The following is a 22,627-nucleotide window of genomic DNA, read 5'->3' on the forward strand; positions in this document are numbered from 1 at the left end:
TAGAAACTATGTAATCACTTAATCACAATCAAAAAAAAAAAAGAACTTCGGGGAAGGGAGGGAGGGAGGGGATGGTAGGGGGAAAACAATGGAGGGGCTAACAATGTTCAAGAGGAAGTGTACTCATTACCTCACTCATGTAACTGTAACCCTCTGTATAGTATCTTTACAATAAAAAAAAAAAAGAAGGCCCAGATCTGAGGACTGCATTTCAAAGCCAGCCTAGGCAGGAAAGTCCATGAGATTCTTCTCTACAATTAATCACCACCATCAAAAAAAGCTGGGAATGGAACTGTGGCTCAAGTGGTAGAGTGTTATCCTTGAGCAAAAAAGTTCAGGGACAGAGCCAGTACTGAGTTCAAGTACTAGCATAAAAACAAAACAAAAACAAAAGTCCAAAGTAATCTGACTATAAATTCTTTAGTGATTTCTCTGTGCTGCCTCCTGCTATTAAAAAAATCAATTGATCAGCCACCAATATAGGATATTAAGTATATAAATGTATAAGCACTACACAAGGAAGATTGAGCATACTGTACTATGAGTTTAGGGTTAAAGGGTATTTAACACCACTCTTCAGATCACTTAAAAAGTACTTAGTGATTCTACAGAGAACTGTATATGGTCATTGAGTATGTATAGTAAGTTTATGCCCTCACCCTTTTAAATTATATTGGTAAAAACTACCAAGTAGTAGGTGGGATTTTCCTCATTTTTATTGCCTGGCCAATATAATTTTATACAAAGAGGTAAACAAGAAACCAATCCCAAGAGAGGGTCATCTAGAGTTCTCCAGAGCACAGAGGAAAGGAAGTGCCTCTTTATTTTCCTTTCTCCCATCTTGACTAAGGAAGTAAAGGTCCTATGTATGCTGTGTGGCTGCTTTGGTGTTACTGTACCTCTGATGACTGCCTTTCCTCTCCATTCCTATATCACCTTCTATTTGTCTCCAGAGGGTGTGCAAAGAGGTCTGGACCGGTGATGGATGCTTAACCTTTAACTCCCATACCTATCCTAAAAATCATTCGTAAGGGGAAGGGGAGCTGGTAGCATTAAAGATGCATTAAAGATCTCTTTAGGATTTATTTGAGTGAAATGCATTTGGATCTGTGGGACATATTTTAATGGAGGCATACATTTCTGTTAAGATTATCATGGGACACGGTGTTTTTATGAGTAAAACATCAAGATGAATCAATCTGTAGATGTTTGCTAGTGCATTCTAATAGATTCTGCATGTCACACCTGGTGGATGGCTACAATTATTCTCTTTGATAATGGCACACTGATGTTTGTTACCAAGTTTTGATGTGTAACTCATTTAGAAGGATTACACCACGAAGCACAACACATCATAATTTAACATCTTACTCTAAAATACGATGCAACTGTTTGTGTTTTCATGTTAGTGGTTTCACAGGCATGATGTATGGCTTCTTCAGTTTCACCCTAAGGAGACCAAGGAAGACAGTGAGATCTCAGGACTTGAGGGCTTTAGGACAGATATGTAGCACATAACATTTTCCTTTACACTTAGCCTATACACCTTAAATACATAAAGCCAAATGTATCCTCCATCTGTACTTAAGGTAATTGTCTAATTGTTTTATTAGTTGCATTTTTTTGTTCTTGGTGCCAGTGTTGGGGCTTGAACTTAGGGCTGGGCACTGTCCCTGGGCTTTTTTTCCCCCAAGGCTAGTGCTCTAACTACTTGAGCCACAGCTCCATTTCCAGCTTTTGTGGTGTTTAATTGGAGAGAAGAACTTCACACACTTTATTGCCTGGGTTGCCTTCTAATCATGATCCTTAAATCTCAGCCACCTGAGTAGCTAGTACTACAGGCATGAGCCACTGGTCCCTGGCTCAGCACTGGTGTTTTAGAATGGTCTTGTCTAGAATTTGATTTTTTTTTACTCATGATGTAACATTTAAAACTAGCTATAAGAGTTAGGAATATATTAGAAATGCATGATTCTCTTGGCCACTAGCAGCCATATGAATAACAAATACCTATTTAAATAGAAGTGCCCAATGGGAGAAAAATTAAGGAGAAGCTGTTTACTTTTAGGAACGTGTCAATTTTGATTCTAGACTTACCACTATAACAAGTGCATTTTCTTACCTTTATCTGGTTCATTGACTTTTCCAAAGTCTTCATTTGATAGTTTATTACATTTTTAGTTTTAGAAAGTGGCAGATTACCTATAGGATAGTAGATAAAATTATCTTTAAAATCTTTAATGGCTAGATGATTCTCTCCCATTTACTTAAAATAACCACTATTAATCTTGGATAGTTAAGACTCAGATGTTTGGATACCTTTTTATTGAGATAGTGGTAAGATAATGTTGTGTGAAAATTTACAAAAAAAATTCTTGCATTCATAAGAAAACATCTTTAGTTTGGGAAATAGAAAAGGCAGTAGTAAGAGTTGAATTTCCTGTCAGTTGGGAAAAGAGATGAGCAGATTATCATAAAGGGAGCAATTTGCTTCTTGTTCTTTGGTGTTATATGACACCCGAGTTTATTTTTTTCTTTAACTCAAGCTTTACAAAGATCCTGAGAAACATTATGATTTCACGTGAGGTGCTCACAGGAAAATCAAGTGTGGTTGAGGGCAATGGGTATATTCAACTCGACATTCAAAAATGGATGCTTTGTTTGAGAGACCAGACAAATGTACACAACAAAACCATAGTGTTGGAAGGCAGAAAGACTTGCATTTGATTGCACCTGCATAGTTCTGTTGCCACTGGATCTGTTACTTAGTTCTTGATCTGTAGTTGAAAATATGGATAATGATGACATCTCACAGAACTTTGCCTAGTCAATCTTCCCACCCAACAATCCAGAGGTATACTGCCCAATAGTATTATTCAAAAAATAGTTCTGAAGTTTAGAAAGATTATTTTTCATCTCATTTCCTTCTCTGAGGCAAGAGCTAGGAGCTCAAGGTTTTTTGACAAATCTTTGCTAATCTTAATTATTTCCATTGGCTGGCCCCAGAGGTGATGAGGAACTCTGTCTGGAATGCGACTGACAGGTCCTCTGATCTTCTTCCTTTCCATTCCTTCCTTATTTTGGAAGAAGGGCTGAGATTGGTGTGTAATGGTTTTCATGTTGGACTGAAAGTACCCATTGCTCTGGCCACTTTTCAAAGATGTACAGTGTTAAAAACAGATTTTTTTTCAGAGTGGCAGCTTCAGGAATTTTATTTTATTTATTTGTTTTGGTCAGTTATCAGAGAAGGTCATAGAAAAAAAGATTTTAATTGGGAGAAATTATCACAGGCTTTCAGATTGTTCAGAAGGATGATAAATATACAGTGCTAGGGACATTAATAATGTTAGACCCATTACTTCACATGAAGCATATAATTCAAATTTTAAGTTTTTCTGAAAACTAAAAGACCAGAGGGAACTGAGTAATAGATTAATATTTTCACTTTGACAAAATTTAGATACCAGTCATCCCATGACTTGACAACAAAATAAAAAAACCTTTTAGCTTGTGTTTGGTAATCCTGGGGTTTTAACTCAGAGCTTCCCATTTGCTCAGTACCTTGAGTTAGAACCACTTGAGTCATAACCTCCAGATGTTTTTGCTTTCATTATGTTTTGGAATAGGGCCTTACAATTTTGTCTAGGCTGTCCTGAACCCATGACTCTTCTATTTATAACTCCCACATAAATCAGATGTACACTAGCAAGTCTAGCTTTAATGGTTGAGATGGGATCTTGCAAACTTTTTGTTCTGGCTACCCTCAAACCACAATCCTCCTGATCTCAACCTCCTGAACAGCTGGGATTACAAGTGTATGCCATTGTGCTCAGCACAAAAGTATTTAAAAAAATTAATCTACTCTGATCAATAGGGACTAAAATCAGCACAGAGTCTAACATCAGAAAATACTCAAACTTTGTTTGAATCCTTGATCTGATGAACAAAACTCTGAAAAATCGCAGCATCTGTACCACAGACACAGGTACTTCTATACTACTGTACCACAGTTCGACAGCGGCAAGCAACTGTGGTACATTTTCCCTTTGCTTAACAGCTGATCTATAGTCCATCTTCAAAGCTATGTAGGAAAGCGACTATGGTTCATTTGGAAAAGTGGAGGTAGCATATGAAGAACTAAGGAACTTGGGCTCCTGAGCCAATTCCCAACATACCAGCAGGACATGGTAGGAGAAACCGCTGAACATTTAATGTCACACCATCCCGTCTCTAAAATCAGTTTACATATGTGAAAACCATCAAATTTTACTGCTTATAGGTTTCATGTGTACCTCATTAAAGTTATTTTTAAAAGTACAAAGAGTAGTTTAAACTCCAGGAAAAAAATAAACCCAAGCTATGTTTTTCTATGTAAATGGAAAGAACAGGCGAGGTACAGTGGGATGTAACAAAATCATGTGAGTTTTTTTTTTTTTTTGGACAGTCGTGGGGCTTGAATTCAGGGCCAGGGTGCTATCCCTAAGCTTTTCTGCTTAATGCTAGTGCTCTACTACTTTGAGCTACAACTCCATTTCTGATTTTTGCTGGTTAATTGAAGATAAGAGTCCTTCAGACTTTCCTGCCTGGTCTGGCTGTAAACTATGATCCTCAGATCTCAACCTCCTGAGTAGCTAGGATTATAGGCATGAGCCACTAGCATTTTTAATCAATGAGTCAGCAAGCTAAACTTTCAGAATCTTGAGGAATCCTCTGGAGGTTGGTCATGCCAGAAAAATAGTAGGTAAATCTAAAATCTTTTGAGAAGGATGAACTTGTTTTAGTATTAGCATGGAGACTGTCATGTTTTCTGGTGAGTGCCTCAATCACTTTTCATTAATTATTATCCAGGTACTTTATGTTTATTTTGATATTACTCTCAGATGATCTGGGGCATTAATATTCATATCAATGTAGGTGATAAATAAATGAATATTTCATGGGTTGAAAAGGAACTAATGAATTGAAGATTCTGGTCATGAAAACCCGAGAGAGAAATACTATTTGATGAGGATCTGAGGATCCTTCTTTAGTTAAAGGAGATTGCCTTACCTGTTTTGGTCAGAGGGTGGCTGACAAGCTGACGAATCACACTGTTTTCTGATGATCTCAAAAGTAGTACAATGTCAGTTGGAAGAGTATCCCTATTTTTGGCTAAGAAGCCACTCGCACTATAGAGGACCTGTTGATAAAGGATGCTGTTGTAATGATCATAGTGGTACCAGAGCTGATTTAATGAGAACCTAGTCTATGCTTGGCAATATAGGCACAAGCATCACAGAGGTAATTCCTTTCAATGTAATTTGAAGATGACCCTCTCAGGAACCAGTATGATGGTCTATACCTATAATCCTAGTTACTTCGGAGGTGAAGGTGGGGAGGTTCAAGACCAGCCTAGGCAAAAAAACTGTTGGTGAGATCCTATCTCAAAACACAAGCTGAGAGTAGTGGCGTAAACCTGTAATCTCAGTTAATCAGGAGGCATTTGTATTGATACAACCAAAGTGATCTGATTGTTGTCATCACTTGGGAATTTGCTTTGTTCCTTTTCTTATTGGGAAAGTTGAGCCACATAAAAGAAGCATTCCTATTTTTAGGGTAAATGATTCACTTGTATTAAATTGGCCTTGACATTTTCTTTACTTAGCAGTGGAGTCTAAACCCTATGCATTTGTATTCCAGCACTTCTAAATAATTTTAAGAGCATTTAAAGTTGTATGTGATCAGTGATTTCTAAAGGATTATCCAATATGGTTATTGTTATGGGTCCCAGAATTCACATAAAAATGCTCTGTGTCTATAGTGAGAGAGGGCCATTTAGACTCAGCAATACTTCAGTTGTCTAAAAGTCAGGAGGAGAGGCCTCATCAGACACTATTGCCATCAGGATCACCTTAACCTTGAACTTCCACCCTCCAGGTCTGAAAAGAACAGAACAGAAAAGAAATTTCGGTTGTTTAAGCCAAGCACCCAGTGCTATTTTTGTATTAAAGCTTAGTAACAGACTTGTTAAAAACAATGGGATAAAATGATTATAGCTTAAATTTTTCTTTTTGGGGGCTATTGCTGGGGTTCAAGCTCAGGGCTTTGGGAAATGTACAGCTAGCTTGCTCAGCCAGTGCCACACCACTTGAACCACACATCCAGCCTGTCTTTTTGCTAGTTATTTTGTAGATGGAGTCCCATAGACTTTTCTTCACAAGCTGCTGTTGAACTTTGATCTTCTGGATCTCAGCCTCCTGAGTAGCTAGGATTACAGGTGTCAACAGGTTGCCCATAAAGAATTAATGGATAGTTAAAGGAAGAGGCTTTCTTTGGAAAGTCATACGCTAAAATATTATGGGAGAGGTTATGGTTGAAATAACTTGAGGTGTATGTTTTAATAACAAAAGTCAGTGGACCATTGCTTTCCATATGTACTAACATGCAAGAGATGTTGAGTTATTTCACTTATTTTTTAATGTTGCTCTCACTTTATATATTATATCCTGATTTGAACATCTTTGTAGTCCCCCAATGTTTATGACATCATTGTCGGAGAAGGCGGGAGGAAGGCATCCTGTGGGTACATGGACACCTATCTGAGGCTTGCTTGGGGGTGCAGATGTCTCTCAATGCATGAACATTTCTTCCTTCAACACTGTAACAGTTTATTAGCCAGATCCATCCAAGTCTATGTGGGGTGGCTCAGCTAAGTGACCATAGTGACCATAGCTACAGCCTGGCCCCATCTCCAAATGGGAGGGAGGAGGAACATGGCTGTAGTAGAGAGAGACATTTGAGTCTGAAAAGTGTAGTTTCTATAATGTTCTCAGCTATTATTCAAAAAAAGATGGAAAAAAATAAGCGTAACCATTGCCAGCTATCACTCACAATTGGATCTTATGATCATAAACATGGACTTGGCTATTTTTCTTTCTTCTTTTTCTTTGATGTTTTTTAAAATGAGAAGTTCCCCCAGAAAGTCCAACTTATTTACTTACTTACTTTATTTATTGCTAGTACTGGGGCTTAAACTCAGGGCTTGATTTTTTTTTTTTGTTTTTTTCAGTCAAATTTTGTGCTTTCCCACTTGAGCCAAACCTTCACTTGATGAGTCCCACAGACTTTTCTGCCTGAGGTTGGCTTTAAACTGTGATCCTTAGATCTCAGCTTCTTGAGTAACTAGGATTACAAGCATGAGCCACTGGTGCCCAGCAACTCTAACTTTTAATGTTTAATGAAGTAAAAGAGGGATATATTGTAAACCTTTTCAGGATGGATGATGGTATTGTTTGTCTTACAGAATGAGCAGTCTCCATACTGAGTGGTTAGCCAGGCTAGGCAGATGGTAGAATACTGGTCATCAGGGATGGGATCAGATGAGAGTGGAAGAAGATGGCCGTCTCAGCATAACCACCACGTATATCTTATTTTTGGATGAGCTATTAAGGAGAAACTCAGTCATACTTCTTAACAGTTCTTACCTTTCCTGCATAATGGTGAATTCCAAAACTAAGTTCCATTCTTTTAGGTCTCCAAAAGTATTGTGATTTCAGGTTACCTTCAAATTTTTCTGTAGAAGAAAAGTTGAATTCCAGTACTAAGCACTGTAGAAGATCTTCAGAGGTTATTGAGATTAGTCAACTTTTACCACTGTAGTCTGATTTACATTTTAATTTTTTTGGTACTGGTGCTGGGGCTTGCATTTAGGGCCTGGGAGCTGTCCCATAACTTTTCTTCACTCAAGGGTGGTGATCTACTCCTTGAGACCCATCTTGACTTCTGTTTTTTATTTTTATTTTTGCTGGTTAATTGAAGATAACTGTCTCATAGACTTTCCTCCTGGGCTGCCTTTGAACCCAGATCCTTAGATCTCAGTCTCCTAACTAGGTAGGATGATGAGTGTAAACCACCAGTGTGCAGCTCCTATTCTCAAACCTTAGTGTGGATCAGGGTCAGCCCGAGTCTGTGGGTCCCCACCTTGAGGTTCTGGCTGAGTGTGTCTGAGGAAGGAGCCAGAATTCACGGCTGTTTTGGTTACATAAGAAGCAAAATCAGATCATAAAGACAGTTACGTTTCTCTAATGATTTTTACATATTCAGAGAACTTGTTATTCCATATCCTAGAGGGAACATTTTGATACCAAGTGTCTGCTATGAAATGATTTTCCCCACAACTTTGGTGTTATTTTCTTTTCCATCTATTCCTGTCTACTCAGAGGACAGCATAAGACAATCAAGAGGGTCTGGAGGAAGCAACAACACAAACACTGAGAAACAGGTTCTGTGTATCACCAAAGGAAATAAGGAAAAAAAGAAAGTGAATCTACATTTTCTTCAAGTACTTGTTATCCAGGATAGATCTCTTCCATCAGCAGGAAATAGTGTTGCATGTTAAATTATGACTTTTTCAGTGACTTGAAAACTCCAAAGTTTTTTTTTCCTTCTTAAATTTAAGAGAGACCTTTCCATTATAAATATTTTGGGATGATAATCTCCTTAAATACATTATACACATCTTTGCCTTCTCAAGCAGAAAAACGTGAAAATATTAAATCTTCCTGCTATGACTCAGGATTATTATCATGAGCATTTATCAGTGTGCTGTAAACTTGGAGGTTATTAAAGAATTTGAGGCTATTTGCCTCTGTTAAATAAATGGTTTGAACATCACAGGTGGATTTATTCCAGGACCGTTAGCTACCTCTTTTCAAATTCTAGAGCTATCTTTCTGCTTTGCTTATCAATTTCTAATTCTGGGCTGGAAATTTTCTAAGGTTATTTTTTCTAACCTACGATTTTTATGGTTGAGTTTCTACCATAAAGTAAACAGAAATCCAGCATACAATCCTGTTTAATCCTGCCCTAAGTATTTTATTTTTTAATGAATGTTCACTGGTCTAGGTATTATATCAAAAGTCTCTTTTTTCAAGTCAAATATACAGACTTTGTAATGGCTATTTTCACACTGATAATTGAAAACAAAAAATCATCCCAAACGACATTAATGTATTCATAAACTGTGCAGCCACATGGGGTTTAGAACTTACCTATGAGAGTCTGGTCGGTGGCATTGGGAAATCTACTTTCTTCATCGAGTAGAAACAATAACCCCATTGGCTTCTGCAGAAACATATCTAAGAGAGGCCTGTTATCTTCATATTCAATAACTCGAGCATCCACATCCTCATTCAGGTATTCATTCTAGAGTAGGCCAGGAAACAAAGGAGAAGCTCACTGAATACTGTGTGGGCAGTACTAAGTTTGCTAGTAATCATCTACATTATAATAAATGACTCTCAATGCCATTTCTATGACATTCCATTTCACATTTCTCCCACAGAAGTGCTGATTCATTAAAATCAGCACTGATTATAATCAAGATAATATTAAAAGAATTTCTAGTCTCTGTTTTGGATTTCCAAACATTTCAAGTTTTGAAGAATATGTTGTTACTAAAAAGTTGGAAGAGCCTATCCCAAATGTATTGAATATGAATTAGAGTAACCTTAGGGTTAACCTTTACCCTATGAGTCCTCTGAAAAACACTTTCCTGACTTCTCAGGTATGACTTCAGATCTTTAAGCTGAGAGGAAGTTAGACAGTAGCAGGTCACAAAAACAACTATTGGGTTTAGAACCAGGTCCACAGGTCCACATCTGGCACTGTCACTTGGCCAGTCACATGATCACTGTAATTGTCTTACTCTATAAGCTTCCCTTGTCTCATCTGTTAAAAGGGCCCAGAATCCCTATCTCTAGACGTTAAACTACGTGGCCCATTAAGACATGTGAAATAAGAACACTTGGCTAGGTGCTGGTAGCTCACACCTGTAATCCTAGCTACTCAAGAAGCTAGAATCTGAGGATCGAGGTTCAAAGCCAGCCCGGGCAGGAAAGATCATGAAACTCTTATCTCCAACTAAGCACCAAAAAATTCCAGAAGTGGCACATAAGCAATAGAGCACTAGCCTAGCCTTGAGAAAAGAAAGCCCAGGGATAATGCCCAGGCCCCAAGTACAAACTCCAGGATTGGTACCAAAGAGAGAGAGAGAGGGGGGGAGAGGGAGAGAGAGAAAGAGAGAAAGAGAGAGAGAGAGAGAGTGAGAGAGAGAGAGACAGACAGACAGACAGAGACACAGAGACATAGAGAGACAGACAGAAACAGAGACGGAGAGGCAGAGATAGAGACAGACAGAGAGACACAGAGAGACAGAGAAACAGAGACAGAGAGAGACACAGAGACAGAGACAGAGAGAGAGAGAGAGAAACAATGACTCACTGGCCATGACTGTAGTTAACAGTGTCAACAATCTACGTGGGGGCGGGGGGGGGGAGACTACTATCTTGTTGCTATGACTTTCCCTTCATACTCTTCCCTTGTCCAAGTTCTGAAGCCTGGGAAAGACTCACAGGACCTTTGAACTGGGACTTAATAGTGATGGTTGTGTAGGAGTGTCTCAGGATTTTAGGTGATAAACAAACCCCATGCCCAGACCCTCATAAATATAGGGGTAAGTGCTGGTCCAGGGAGCATGTCCTCTATAGGTTTCAATCCCACACTATTCCACCATGATTTTTTCATATGCTTTAATTCATAACATGTATTTAATGAACTTTTTATAAGGCAGCAACATTGTGTATGATAAAATGATGTTTAAAACACAAAAGCTCCACGTGTCAGCAGGTTTCAAATCTAAGTTGGGTGATAACACAAGGTGAAATAGGGTAGATGCTAACTATAGTATGCTAGAATTGCTCAAAGCATGCTTCTTGCAACTTTAGAATTTAGCAACTGCAGTTCCAGACATCCGATAAATTAAAAATTTTAAATGCTATGATAGAAGCCTTATTATGCTGAAATCTCATTCCAAGCGTGTTATGAAAAAAGTTTATTTTTATTTTTTTTATCACACTGGGAAATGAAGCCAGGACCCTAAGACTGCTATCCTATACTCTATTACTAATTTATACACTCCATATGCATACATACACATGTACACATACATGCACACACACAGAGAAGTGCTAGTTCATTAAAATAAGTATTATCCATTTGTTAGGAAATGGAAGGACTTGGAAAAAATTATATTAAGTGAAGTTACCAGGCCCAAAGAAACAGGCCCCATGGTTTCCCTTATTTGCAATAACTAGTATAAGTCAAGGACAAGCAGAAAAGGCCAAAAGCTATGTACATATGACCATGTAAGATTATGTTAAGTGAAATGAACCCCAAGATAGTGACACAACTTGTTTTTTCTTTCTTGCTATTATTTTTAACGTATTTAAAATGTACTATGCAATTTTTTTTATTCTCTTGCATGTTCTTCCCCCGTGGTATAATCCTGTTTACACTGTATTTGAAAAAAAATAAGTAAGTGTTGATTAAACTCAAGATTATATATATTATGCTATATATATATATATGTTTACTGGCTAATTGGAGATGGAGCCTAGTGGACTTTTTTCCTTCCTCAGCGGCTTTGAACGGTAATCCTCCAAGTCTCAGGCTTCTGAGTAGCTAGCACTACAAGTATGAATCACTGGCATTTGACTCCAAATTATATTTTTGCAATAAAACAAAACCTAACGCATATAAAAGAATCAGAACCCTTAGTCTAAGCAGTGGAGAATGTGAAAGATGTTCAGTTTGTTTAGTATGAGAAAATAAAAGCAATAGCTTGAAGTTTCAGTCTTTTCATTTGAAGGTAACCTTGAGAGAAGTCTGAAAACATAGAATTGTTTTATTGTTAGACACAGTATGCTGACAGCATATAATAGTGGAAATCAAAACCACAAAGTTCAAGAGAACTTTTGGATGCCTGATAGAGAAAGTCCATGAGGTTAAAGCCAAAAGTGATGCATTTGTCACTGCGATTTGCTTGTGTCAAAATTCACTGCCTGCTTTTGTGGCAGGTCACATGGAGCAAAAATGAGTCACTTGGTAAACAATGGATTTCTGTTAGAGATGCTTGTGGTATGGAATATGGACAAACCACAGAGAAAATAAAACCGCCCTATTCTCAGGGCTAATAAAGTACTTACAGTGTGCTTTTAGTTGAGGATGTTTTAATAGCTATTTCTTAGTTATAAAAGTTAGTGCTGGAGGGGTGCTGTAGCTTAAAGTAAGTGGAAAAGCTCAGGATGGGCTGGGAATGTGGTTCAGTGATAGAGTGCTTGCCTAACATGCATGAAACCCTGGGTTCAATTCCTCAGTACCAGAAAAAGCCAAGGGGCTGGGAAGGTGGCTCAGTGGTAGAGCGCTTGCCTTGCATGCCTGAGGCCCTGGGTTCGATTCCTCATCACCACATAAACAAAAAGAAAAAAGCCAGGAGTGGCGCTGTGGCTCAATTGGTAGAGCGCTAGCCTTGAGCTGAAGAGCTGAGGGACAGCGCCCAGGCCCAGAGTTTGGGCCCCACAACCTGACCCCCCCAGAAAAAAAAGCCAAAAGTAGTGGTAGAGCACTTGCCTTGAGCAAAAGAAGTTCAGGGACAGTGCCCAGGCCCTGAGTTCAAGCCCCAGGACTGGCTAAAAAAAAAAAAAAGCTGAGGGACAGCACCCAGGCCCTGAGTTTAAATCTTATGACTGACAAAAATGTGTCATGTGTGTGTGTGTGTGTGTGTGTGTGTGTGTGTGAGGTGAGGGGGTGGGGCAGGTGTGTGCGTGTTTGTCAGTCCTGGGGCTTGAACTCAGAGCCTGAGAACTGACACTGAGCTTTTTTGCTCAAAACTAGTGCGCCAATGGTTTGAGTCATAGCTCCATTCCCAGGTTTCTGGCGGTTAATTGGAGATAAGTCTCACAGACTTTTTTGACAAGGGCTGGCTTTGAACCATGATCCTCATCTCAGCCTCCTGTGTAACTAGGATTATAGGTATGAGCCACTGGTGCCCTGCTTGGAGCAAGGTTTTTAAGAATTTTCCTCCACTGCTTTCTTTTAATCTTTTCAAGGGATTCTATCATGTATTAAGGCTATAGGAGGACACCAAGGGATAGGTAGAGAAGAAGATGAGAAGGAGAAGGGGGAGAAATCAGTAATATTTGAATCATAGAAAGCTTTTAAACCTATGCCCTATCCTTTTATTTCTGGTAGGAAATGCCAAGATTTATTTATTTATTTATGATTTGATTTTTTTTGTCAAGATGATGTATAGAGGGGTTCTTTTGTGACCGCTATTTTCCAAACACAATTTTCAAAATAAATTCTCCATAAGACTGAAGATTTTAAGTACAAGGAAGCTAGGTTCCTCTAATTCATCTCAGCCTTAAAACATCAGTTTTAATCAGTAAACACAAAGTGAAATAGTATAATTAGGTGACAAATGGCATACAGAATAATATTAAATGTGACTTGTACAATTAATAAAATAATTTAAATGATCTTCACATAACAATTTTTTTCTTGCCAAATGGAATTCAAATGAGTCTGATTTTCTTCTCAGAGGAAGAATATTTTTTGAAGCTGAATCATAAATTACACATTGTGCTCTGACAAAATTACTGTTTCGTGGCACTTGAATCAAACCCATTATCTGGTGTTCTGTTGCCTAGCTACAAGAATTCTGAAGTTAATGCAGTTTAGATGGATATTGAAATTTCACGAAGAACTTCAGCTCTGCAGTCTACCGAAAGAGAAAACTGTTGGACACATTAGTTTATTTAAGTTTTCAAAGGAAATGTCATTATTCTCAAGGACCTAAACTTACTACAATTTGGAGAAAATCGCACTGTTTTCCAAGGAAAGATTCTTTGCATCTCAAATGGAGTCATACTAAACAAGCTAGCTTTTTTGTTTGCTTTCATTTCTGTTTTTACTGTGGGTATAGAGAAAGGCAGATGTGTGTATGTGTGAGTGTGTATGTGTGTGTGTGTGTGTGTGTGTGTGTGTGTGTGTGTGTGTGTGTGCTGGGATTTGAACTCCCTGACCTTTTTCACTCAAGGCTAGTGTTCTACCACTTGAACCACAACTTCACTTTCAGCTTTTTGGTGGTTAATCAGAGATCAGAGTCACATGGGATTTCCTGTCCAGGCTGGCTTTGAACCTAGATCTTTAGATCTCAGCCTCTTGAGTAGCTAGGAATACAGGCATGAGTCACCAGTACCTGGTGTTTTGGTCTTTTTTTTAATGTGTAAGGATTTAAAGCTATGGTTTACATACTACTTTGTATAATTATACATTACAATACACACATGGGTCTTTACGTTAAGTAACTAGACTTACCTGTTCCCATGCAAACACATGTTGATTAAAGTAATACTGAATTTGTTCATTTGCAATGTTAATGCACAGTTGCTCAAAGGAATTCCTTTTGAAATGTTCAAAGCCGAATATATCAAGAATGCCAATGCTCAGCTCATCATCATTCTTACTAGAAGAATTGAAACAGTATTATTATTTATTTCCTTAGGATAATACAAAGCAGAGTATCTCAGAGGTTTCATTTGTGATTGAGTTAAGAAACTACTCCCAGGACACACACACACACACACACACACACACACACACACACACACAGAGTGAATTTCTCTTAATTGAAAAAAAAACCTTGCTGGGCATTGGTGGCTCACACTTGTAATCCTAACAATTGAAGAGGCTGAGATATGAGGATCATTCAAAGCCAGCCCAGGGAGAAAAGTCTGGGAAAGTCTCCAATTAACCAGCAAAAAGCCAGAAGTGGAGCTATAGCTTAAGTGGTAGAGTTCCAGCCTTGAGTGGAAAAAGCCAACTGAGAGCACAGAGCCATGAAATCAAGTCCCAGTATGGACACATACACTTAAAACAAAAGATAAAACAAAAACAAAAAAAAATTCATTCTCCATAGATCATAAAGACAAATGGTTTAAATTAATATTTTAATACATGAATAGAACAACACATCCTTTGCATAAAAGAAACCAGGAATAAGTGTCACAACCAGGAATCACAGTCAAAAATTATATGGACAACTGAATTGGCACCCAGAATACAGCAATTATTAATTATTAATATTAATTATTAATCAAACTATACCAGAAAAGAAAAAATTCTGCTAATGAGTACATTTAACCTCTTGCACGAGCAATTCAAAAGAATTCTTACTAAAAAGCTCTTGTTTGAAAGAATCATTTTTTTATTATTTGCTTATAACTTTAAAAATTTAGAACTAATGGTAACCTGAAGAAAGATATACATAAGTAGGGATTTAGTTTCTAATTAATTTTTTTTGGTATGCTGGTATTGTTTTTATTTTAAAGGAATCTTACAATTATATTGTCCACTCTTTTTTTATTTTATTTTATTTTAAAGATGTTGTACAGAGTTTACAGTTAAATGGGTAAGGCAATGAGTACATTTCTTGTCAAGCATTGTTTAAAGTATAATAAATATTATGTTATACTTACATATTTCAAATGCATTTTCTTTCTGCTACTCTACGTCATTACTTCTGCTCACTAAAGGTTAGATACTTAGATAAGAACTTTCATGTGCATTAAAAAGGAAAGCACAAAAACCCCTCTTAACATTTAGTATTTAGGGAGTGTAGGTCACCTTCAGTGTTTTGTGGGGAAATGAGTTGAAAATGACCACTAAAAACGGAAGGGTGCTCTCTGCATTTGTTTGGGAGAAGTGACTGGACTGGAAACTCAAGAGAGAAGGAATACTTAGAAGATGTGATAGGTGGACACAAAGCAAGCAATGTGTTTCTGAAAGTTCCTATTTTGAACAGTTGGATATAAATGTATGTGGTTATATGAGGTCAGATGTCTGCATAAAGGTTTATGCTGGCATAGTCAAAAATATTCCTTTGTAATGCTTTTTCCACATTGGATTTCACTGAGATAAACACTGAACTCATTGGACAATAATGTGTTAGAGCTCAGAAAGATCTTTGCGATTATCTAACTCAGGGATTCTCAGAACAGAATCTGCTACTGGCTTTTAAGGTGTCTGTAGTTATAACTCTGTAATGTTTTTGTGGGTATATATAGATGTGTCTATTTAAAAAAAATTGGAGCAAAGGACATAGGCAGTTTTCAAGAGACCTCCATTAGTGAAAGTGACTGACCTGTCATTTAACAATAGATGAGGTAGAGACTCCAATCTGGGGTCTAAGACTTGGACAGTTTTTAATAGTATAAAGAATGGAACTTTACTACTTAGCAGATAGGCTATTATGGGATTTTCAGCACATCATTCTGTTGGGAGCCATTGGGCTAAGTAAGCATGCAGATGCTACCTAACAAAGTGAGGTAAAAAATCTCTAAATTTGTTTACATTATGAGGAATATCCATATGTTGAATATCCATATACCAAAAAAATCATATGAATGTCCGATGTCAACAAGATAACCAAGTACAACTTAAAAACCTAGGATCATTAAATCCTAAACTGAATTGTGACTTGTTGACTCAGCTGTGATAGGACTGTCCAGCACAAAGGTATAGGAACAATTTTGAGTGACAGAGTTAAGAACATGGTAGAGAATAATGGGTGAGCTCAGTTTAACTGGACACTATGGTGTGGAAATTATTGAAGTGGAAAAATAGCAAACTACATATTTTTTGTTGGTTGTGGGGCTTGAACTCAGGGCCTAGGTGCTATCCCTGAGCTAGTGCTCTATCTAGTGCCCAAGGCTAGTGCTCTATCACTTTGAGTCACAAAGCCACTTTGGGTTTTTGAGTGATGAATTGGTGATAAGAATCTCCTGAAGACTTTTCTGCCAGGGTTGGCTTCTAATCGTGATCCTTAGATCTCAGTCTCCTGAATAGCTAGGATTACAGATGTAAGCCAGTGGCTTATGAATTGTGGTTTTAAAACATATGTACAAGGGGCTGGGAAAGTGGCTCAGTGGTAGAACGCTTGCCTTGCATGCCTGAGGCCCTGGGTTCAGTTCCTAAGCACCACATAAGCAAAAAGCAAAAAGCCGGAAGTGGCGCTGTAGCTCAAGTGGTAGAGCACTAGTCTTGAGCTGAAGAGCTGAGGGACAGCGCCCAGGTCCAGAGTTCAGGCCCCACAACCGGACCTCCCCGCAAAAAATGTACATACAATGGTCTTTTACAAGCAGGTGTGAATAGGATTACCTGCGAGGTAAGTATCTCATCTAGACTTCCCATATGTAAATTTTCTAAAATTCGTGTAGTTTATAGCTGAACAAATCTTTCAGCATAAATGTGAGGATTTATATCTACGCAAAGCCAGTCAATGGTGGCTCCAATTTATATTATTTCCAAGATGAAGTATAGGAAGACCACAGACCTAGAGTCAGATATCATTAGTGCTCCTATTTTGGCTGTACCATTCACTATTCTCCACCATTCTCTAGTGAATTTCTGAACCACATTTCATGTGCCTTTATAATAAGATCAAAACCATGAACAGGAGGTTTTCCTTTATCTTCATGATTTAATCTATACTTCTAAAAAAAAAAGAATTTCTAAAGTTGATAGCCATACAATGATGTATACTTTCTTTGTTGTAAACTCCTAATTAAAACATCATAGTGATAGTAAGATATTGCATTTACAAATCACTTTCTAGCCAGGTGTTAGTGGCTCATACCTGTAACTCTAACTATTGTGGAGGCTGTGATCTGAAGATTCTGGCTTGAAGCCAGCCCAGGCAGGAAAATCTGTGACTCTTATCTCCAATTAACTACCAAAAAAGCTGGATATAGAGCTATGGCTCAAGTGGTAGAGGGCTAGCCTTGAGTTAAAAAAAAACAACAAAAAACAAAAACAAAACAAAACAAAAAAAACTCAGGGACAGTGCCCAGGCCCTGAGTTCAAGGCCCAGAATTCACATGCATATGTACACACGCACACATACACACACACACACACACACACACACACACACACACACAGGCACACACAACCACACACAAATCACTTCCTGTTTTTATGTTACATCAATTACAAAATTCTATCGTCCTGTGGCACAGTAAAGTGACCCTATTAGGAAATGAAGCATTTCTAGCAAAATATATAACTTGCACCATTAAATTAAAAGAACTCAAAATATCTTCAAAAAGACTTACAAAAATTAAAAAAGTTACAAAATAGATGCTTTGAATGATCTTTTGGAAAAGAGCGTATATAAAAGTTTTTACCTTGGAAATATGTCATGCTTCAACAAACTATTAATGCAATTTACTATCCAGCTAAAGAGACGTCCATATAAAGTTTTTGCCATGGCGTCTCTGACATCAATAGCTTTCTCTACAGTGTTGGGTCTTATAATGGTCTCTCCTCTAGTGACCACACAGTGGGAGGTAAGAGCTTCTTGTAGCTCATCTGCCTGAATGCAAAGCAAAGAAGCAGCTGCAAAAGAAAACGATGCATGGTTAGTGGAAAAGGTAGTAGCATCACTTTCAAGAAATGAAGATATTAGAATTATTTGAATTGTAACATCAAACAACTTCCAATAAAGACAAGCTTCTTACAACAAATCTAACACATTCACTTAAATTAAGCGTACTGCTTGCCTTCTGGAGCTTAGAGGATTCCCTAACTTTTGCTTTGCGTTTTGGGAGGCATAGCTACACAAAATTAAGGGCAGAGAAACACTCCTAGATCACTCAGTACTTTATTTAGCCAGTTCTGGGACTTGAACTCAGGGCCTGGACACTGTCCCTGAGCTTCTTTTGCTCAAGGCAAGCACTCTACCACTTTAGCCACAGCGCCACTTCTGGCCTTTTCTCTTTATGTGCTACTGAGGAATTGAACCGAGGGCTTCATGTAAGCACTCTACTCCTAAACCATATTCCCAGCCCATCACTCAGTAATTTAAACACAAAGGAGGATTAAATGGGATGGACTAGAAGCTTCTCTGTGACAACTGAGCTACATGTGGAAACGTAAAATTTTTTGTTTTGGAAATTTGTTTTGATTTCAAAATTTTATTTATTTATTGGCAGTTGTGTGGCTTTTACTCAGGACCTGGGTGCTGTCTCTCAGCTCTTCGGTTCAAGGCTAGTGCTCTACCACTTGAGCCACAGCACCACTTCCAGTATTCTGGTGGTTTATTGGAGATAGAGTCTCACAGATTTTGCTGCCCAGGCTGGCTTTGAAGTGTGATCCTCAGATCTCAGCTCCTGAGAAGCTAGGATTACAGGTGTGAGACACCAGCGGCCAGCTTAGGGCTCTACTACTTTGAGCCACAGTGCCACTTCTGGTTCCTAGTGGCTAGTTGGAAATAAGAGTCTCATGAGGACTTTCCTGCTGGGGCTGGCTTTGAACCCTGATCCTTAGATCTCAGCCCCCTGAGTAGCTAGGATTACAGGTGTGAGCCATCAGTGCCTGGCTAAAATGATTATTTTGGCTGTGCTATGCCCAAATTACATGAATCAAGCAGACTTGCTACTGAAAGGTGGTGGATCTGTCACCAGGTGAAATCTGGGGCACTGAGAGTGTCTTTGAAGGCGATACTGGGACCCTGATCCTCTTCTTCTCTCTTTGTTACTTGGCTCCCTTAAGGTGAACAACTTTGCTTCACCATGTACTCTCTTGTCATGATGTCTTATCTAATCACAGGTCCAAAAAGCAAGGGCCAACTGAGCAGCGACTGCAACCTCTGAACCTAAGTTTAAATAAACCTTTCCTCCCTCTTTAGTTGTTTGTTACCCCCACGGAAAGCTGATGGAAACAACCTGATCTCAACCTTGTGGGCTACTGATAAAACTTTAATTAGGATTAGATAGCAAGAATTAAAAGTTATCAATGGAGTTATAGGTTTCTTCTTTGCAACTCTGATGACCTGGTATCTTTTATGCCAAATTAAGTTATAGTATATATGTAGAATATATATGGTATTTTCTAGTTTTCTGGTACATGTCACTTACTCTGTGTCAACTCAGACCACTGTTCTTCTGTCTTACCACACTGGTTTCAGTGTTCAGAGAATAGTGTACAGACAATGTGCAGACAGTGTACAGACAATAGTGATATCAAGAAAAGGTCTGGACCAGAAGGATTTGGTATTTGGTCCTCTGAAATTATCCTTAAAATAGTTACCTGAAAATTTGCATTATAGTAAGGTTATGGGTAAAACTTTTAATAAATACAAAGCTTTAAGGACACATGATGACATTAAAAGTGAAAGGATGGGATATGTTCTGAACAGGAAAAAAGTTTGAAAAATCGCTGAAGGATGCTAAAAGTAATTGCCAACCATCGGTTTAACACTTTTACTGAGAGCACACTTGATTTGAAGTGAGTCCCATAATGTGTTTCTGTTGTGTGGGAAAATGTCTGAAACATTAATTAACTCAGCATGAATGGGTAGACAGAATTCATCCAATAAGAAACTGTTCAAGTTTTATTACTTTAAAAATGATATAGGGTCTTAACATTCCAAGGTAACAACTTCAATTCTTTCCCATGGTAGCTCACTAAATTTGACCCAGGAGCAAACAGCTCCTGATACAGTCATAGATATTCCATGTTCAGAAACACATTGTGCAGTCACCAGTTCACACATGGGAGGATCTCTTCTAAGTAGTGGACATTTACAATTTTGTTTTACACAAATGCAATCCTAGTATTTTTTTTTAAGGATTCTGTGTGGGAACAATTGCTTAAAGTGATCCTCATGTGACACTTGCAGTAGGAGACTTTTAACAAAGTGTAGATTTGAAAACGGAAGATAACAAAACTCACAATTCTCCAGAGCTGTGTGATTGCAGATGTAGCTCTTGTCAACCTGGTGCTCAGTTGCTACGGAAGAAAACTCAATGTTTCCAACATTCAAGATGGCAGCGAGAATGCTATATATGCTTCCAAGTTGCTAAAAAAAATAACAAGAAATACTAGCATTATTTTTATCTGGACTGTGGCAAGACAGTGACTCTGGCTAGGAAATTCTAGAGAAGAAGCTTTTGTTGTCTCCTGGCAGATGGAGACAGGTAAGTGGGCAAGGTCAGGTAGAAGTGGGCACAGAGCACATTATCCAAAATATGCTTGAAAATATTTTAGTAAGGAAGGAAGGGAAGAGAGAAGGAAGGAAGGATTGGGTTAAGTAAAACTTTAAAGGCCCTTCCAGCTATACTTAGAGTCTTTTCATCAAAATAATTAGTAGGATTTGTTCCACATAAAAACAATCTTATAAAAGTTGATGCTAGTTACTCAAGAGGCTGAAATCTGAGGATCTTGGTTCAAAGCCAGCGCAATCAGGAAAGTCTGTGAGACTCCCAACTCCAATTTACCACCAACATGTTGTGAGTTGAGCTGTGGTTCAAGAACTAAAGCGCTAAACCTTGAGCTTTTAAAATAAAGTGCAGGGACAACTACCAGGCACTAAGTTCAAGCCCCAGGAATGGCACATGTACGCACGTGAGCATACACACACACACACACACATACACACACACACACACACACACACACAATCTGTGTGCTGCAGTGGTACTTTTGGTACAGTTGATGAATCTACGTTATCACATGATTACCCAAAGTCCAATTCACTCTTGCTGCTGCACATTCTGTGGTTATTGACAGATGCACAATGACAATTATCCACCCCTGTAGTGCTTTTCAGAGTGGTGTTAAATGTCTCTGTGTTCTGCTTATTTTGCCTCCTTGTCTCTGTACCCCTGACAGGCACTAATCTTTTTATTGTCTCAGCAATTTTCCCTTTTGTAGAAGTCACATATTTGGAAGCAGATAATATGCTGCCTTCTCATATGGCTTTCTTTCACTCAGTGATAAACATTTAAAGTTTCTTTATATCTAGTCTTGGCTTAGAAGCCAGTTTCTTTTTTAGTATTTCATTATTTAGATACAGCATGGTCTACTCATCCATCCAAATGGATATCATGATTTGCGTTGAAATTTTGGCAGTTATAAATAAAGCTGCTATAAATTTCCATGTGTTTGTTTTTGTATGCCTATTAAGTTTTCAATCATTTGGACATGCGTCAAGGAGTAATAACTGAATTATACAGAAAGTATAGGAATAGTCTGTAAGGAATTTGCCATTTTTCATTCTCACAATGCCTGAGAACTGTTGTTTGTTATCTTTCCCAGTACTTGATGTTATCATTATTTTAGATTTAGTCATTCCTTTTGTTCTCCCGCCAGTATGAGAGATCAAATCCACATTCTTACATCTGGTAGGCAACAGTTCTATCAATGAGTACATGCTTGGGCCAGCTGCTACCTTTCGTTTTGAGTGGGTGATTCAGAAAGAAATGTTAAATATGTACAAAGAGATGTTGGGGATTTAAATAGTTATCATAAATGCCAATTGTATTGAAATTGAACTATACCTTTTCTTCAGTCATTCTTTCTTTGTGGGAAGTACTGGGCATCAAATCTAGGGCCTTACACATGTGCTGTACCACTGAGCTACAAGACTGCTGGGGAGCCATTTTAATAGGTGTGTAATGGTTTGTGTGACCATTTTTATGTAAACAGCAATGTATTAGTTGCAGGACTTGAAGAACTTGGAGCTCTGTGGCTGGCTTGTGGATCACACTTAGAGAAGGGCCACTTCTTCCACACAGCCAGCAATGACTCAAAGCTTGTACAATGACAAACAAGTGATTTTTCTTATTAGACTATGAAAAACAGAATGGTGAAAAGATTGAACGCACAGATTACTATGCCAATGGTGGCGCTTTGTAAGAGATACTTGACTTGTAAGACATAGTATTCCAAAAGAGCTTCTTTTTTC

General features: G+C 38.2%; 1 protein-coding gene across 1 annotated transcript in view; it reads right to left on the minus strand.

The window, feature by feature from the left end:
- Positions 1 to 22,627, minus strand: part of Myo3a (myosin IIIA) — a 172,856-nt gene that overhangs the window by 48,416 nt on the left and 101,813 nt on the right. Inside the window, exons 15-22 of the mRNA XM_013014592.1 lie at positions 20,614 to 20,740; positions 18,066 to 18,276; positions 14,197 to 14,344; positions 9,030 to 9,183; positions 7,464 to 7,552; positions 5,050 to 5,179; positions 2,123 to 2,202; positions 1,372 to 1,449 (exon numbers count right to left, since the gene is read on the minus strand). Of these exons, the coding sequence (XP_012870046.1) occupies positions 1,372 to 1,449; positions 2,123 to 2,202; positions 5,050 to 5,179; positions 7,464 to 7,552; positions 9,030 to 9,183; positions 14,197 to 14,344; positions 18,066 to 18,276; positions 20,614 to 20,740 (1,017 nt within the window). The remainder of the gene's footprint in view (positions 1 to 1,371; positions 1,450 to 2,122; positions 2,203 to 5,049; positions 5,180 to 7,463; positions 7,553 to 9,029; positions 9,184 to 14,196; positions 14,345 to 18,065; positions 18,277 to 20,613; positions 20,741 to 22,627) is intronic.

The sequence above is a fragment of the Dipodomys ordii genome, unplaced genomic scaffold (assembly GCF_000151885.1).
Source record: "Dipodomys ordii isolate 6190 unplaced genomic scaffold, Dord_2.0 Scaffold24, whole genome shotgun sequence".
Lineage (NCBI taxonomy): Eukaryota > Metazoa > Chordata > Mammalia > Rodentia > Heteromyidae > Dipodomys > Dipodomys ordii.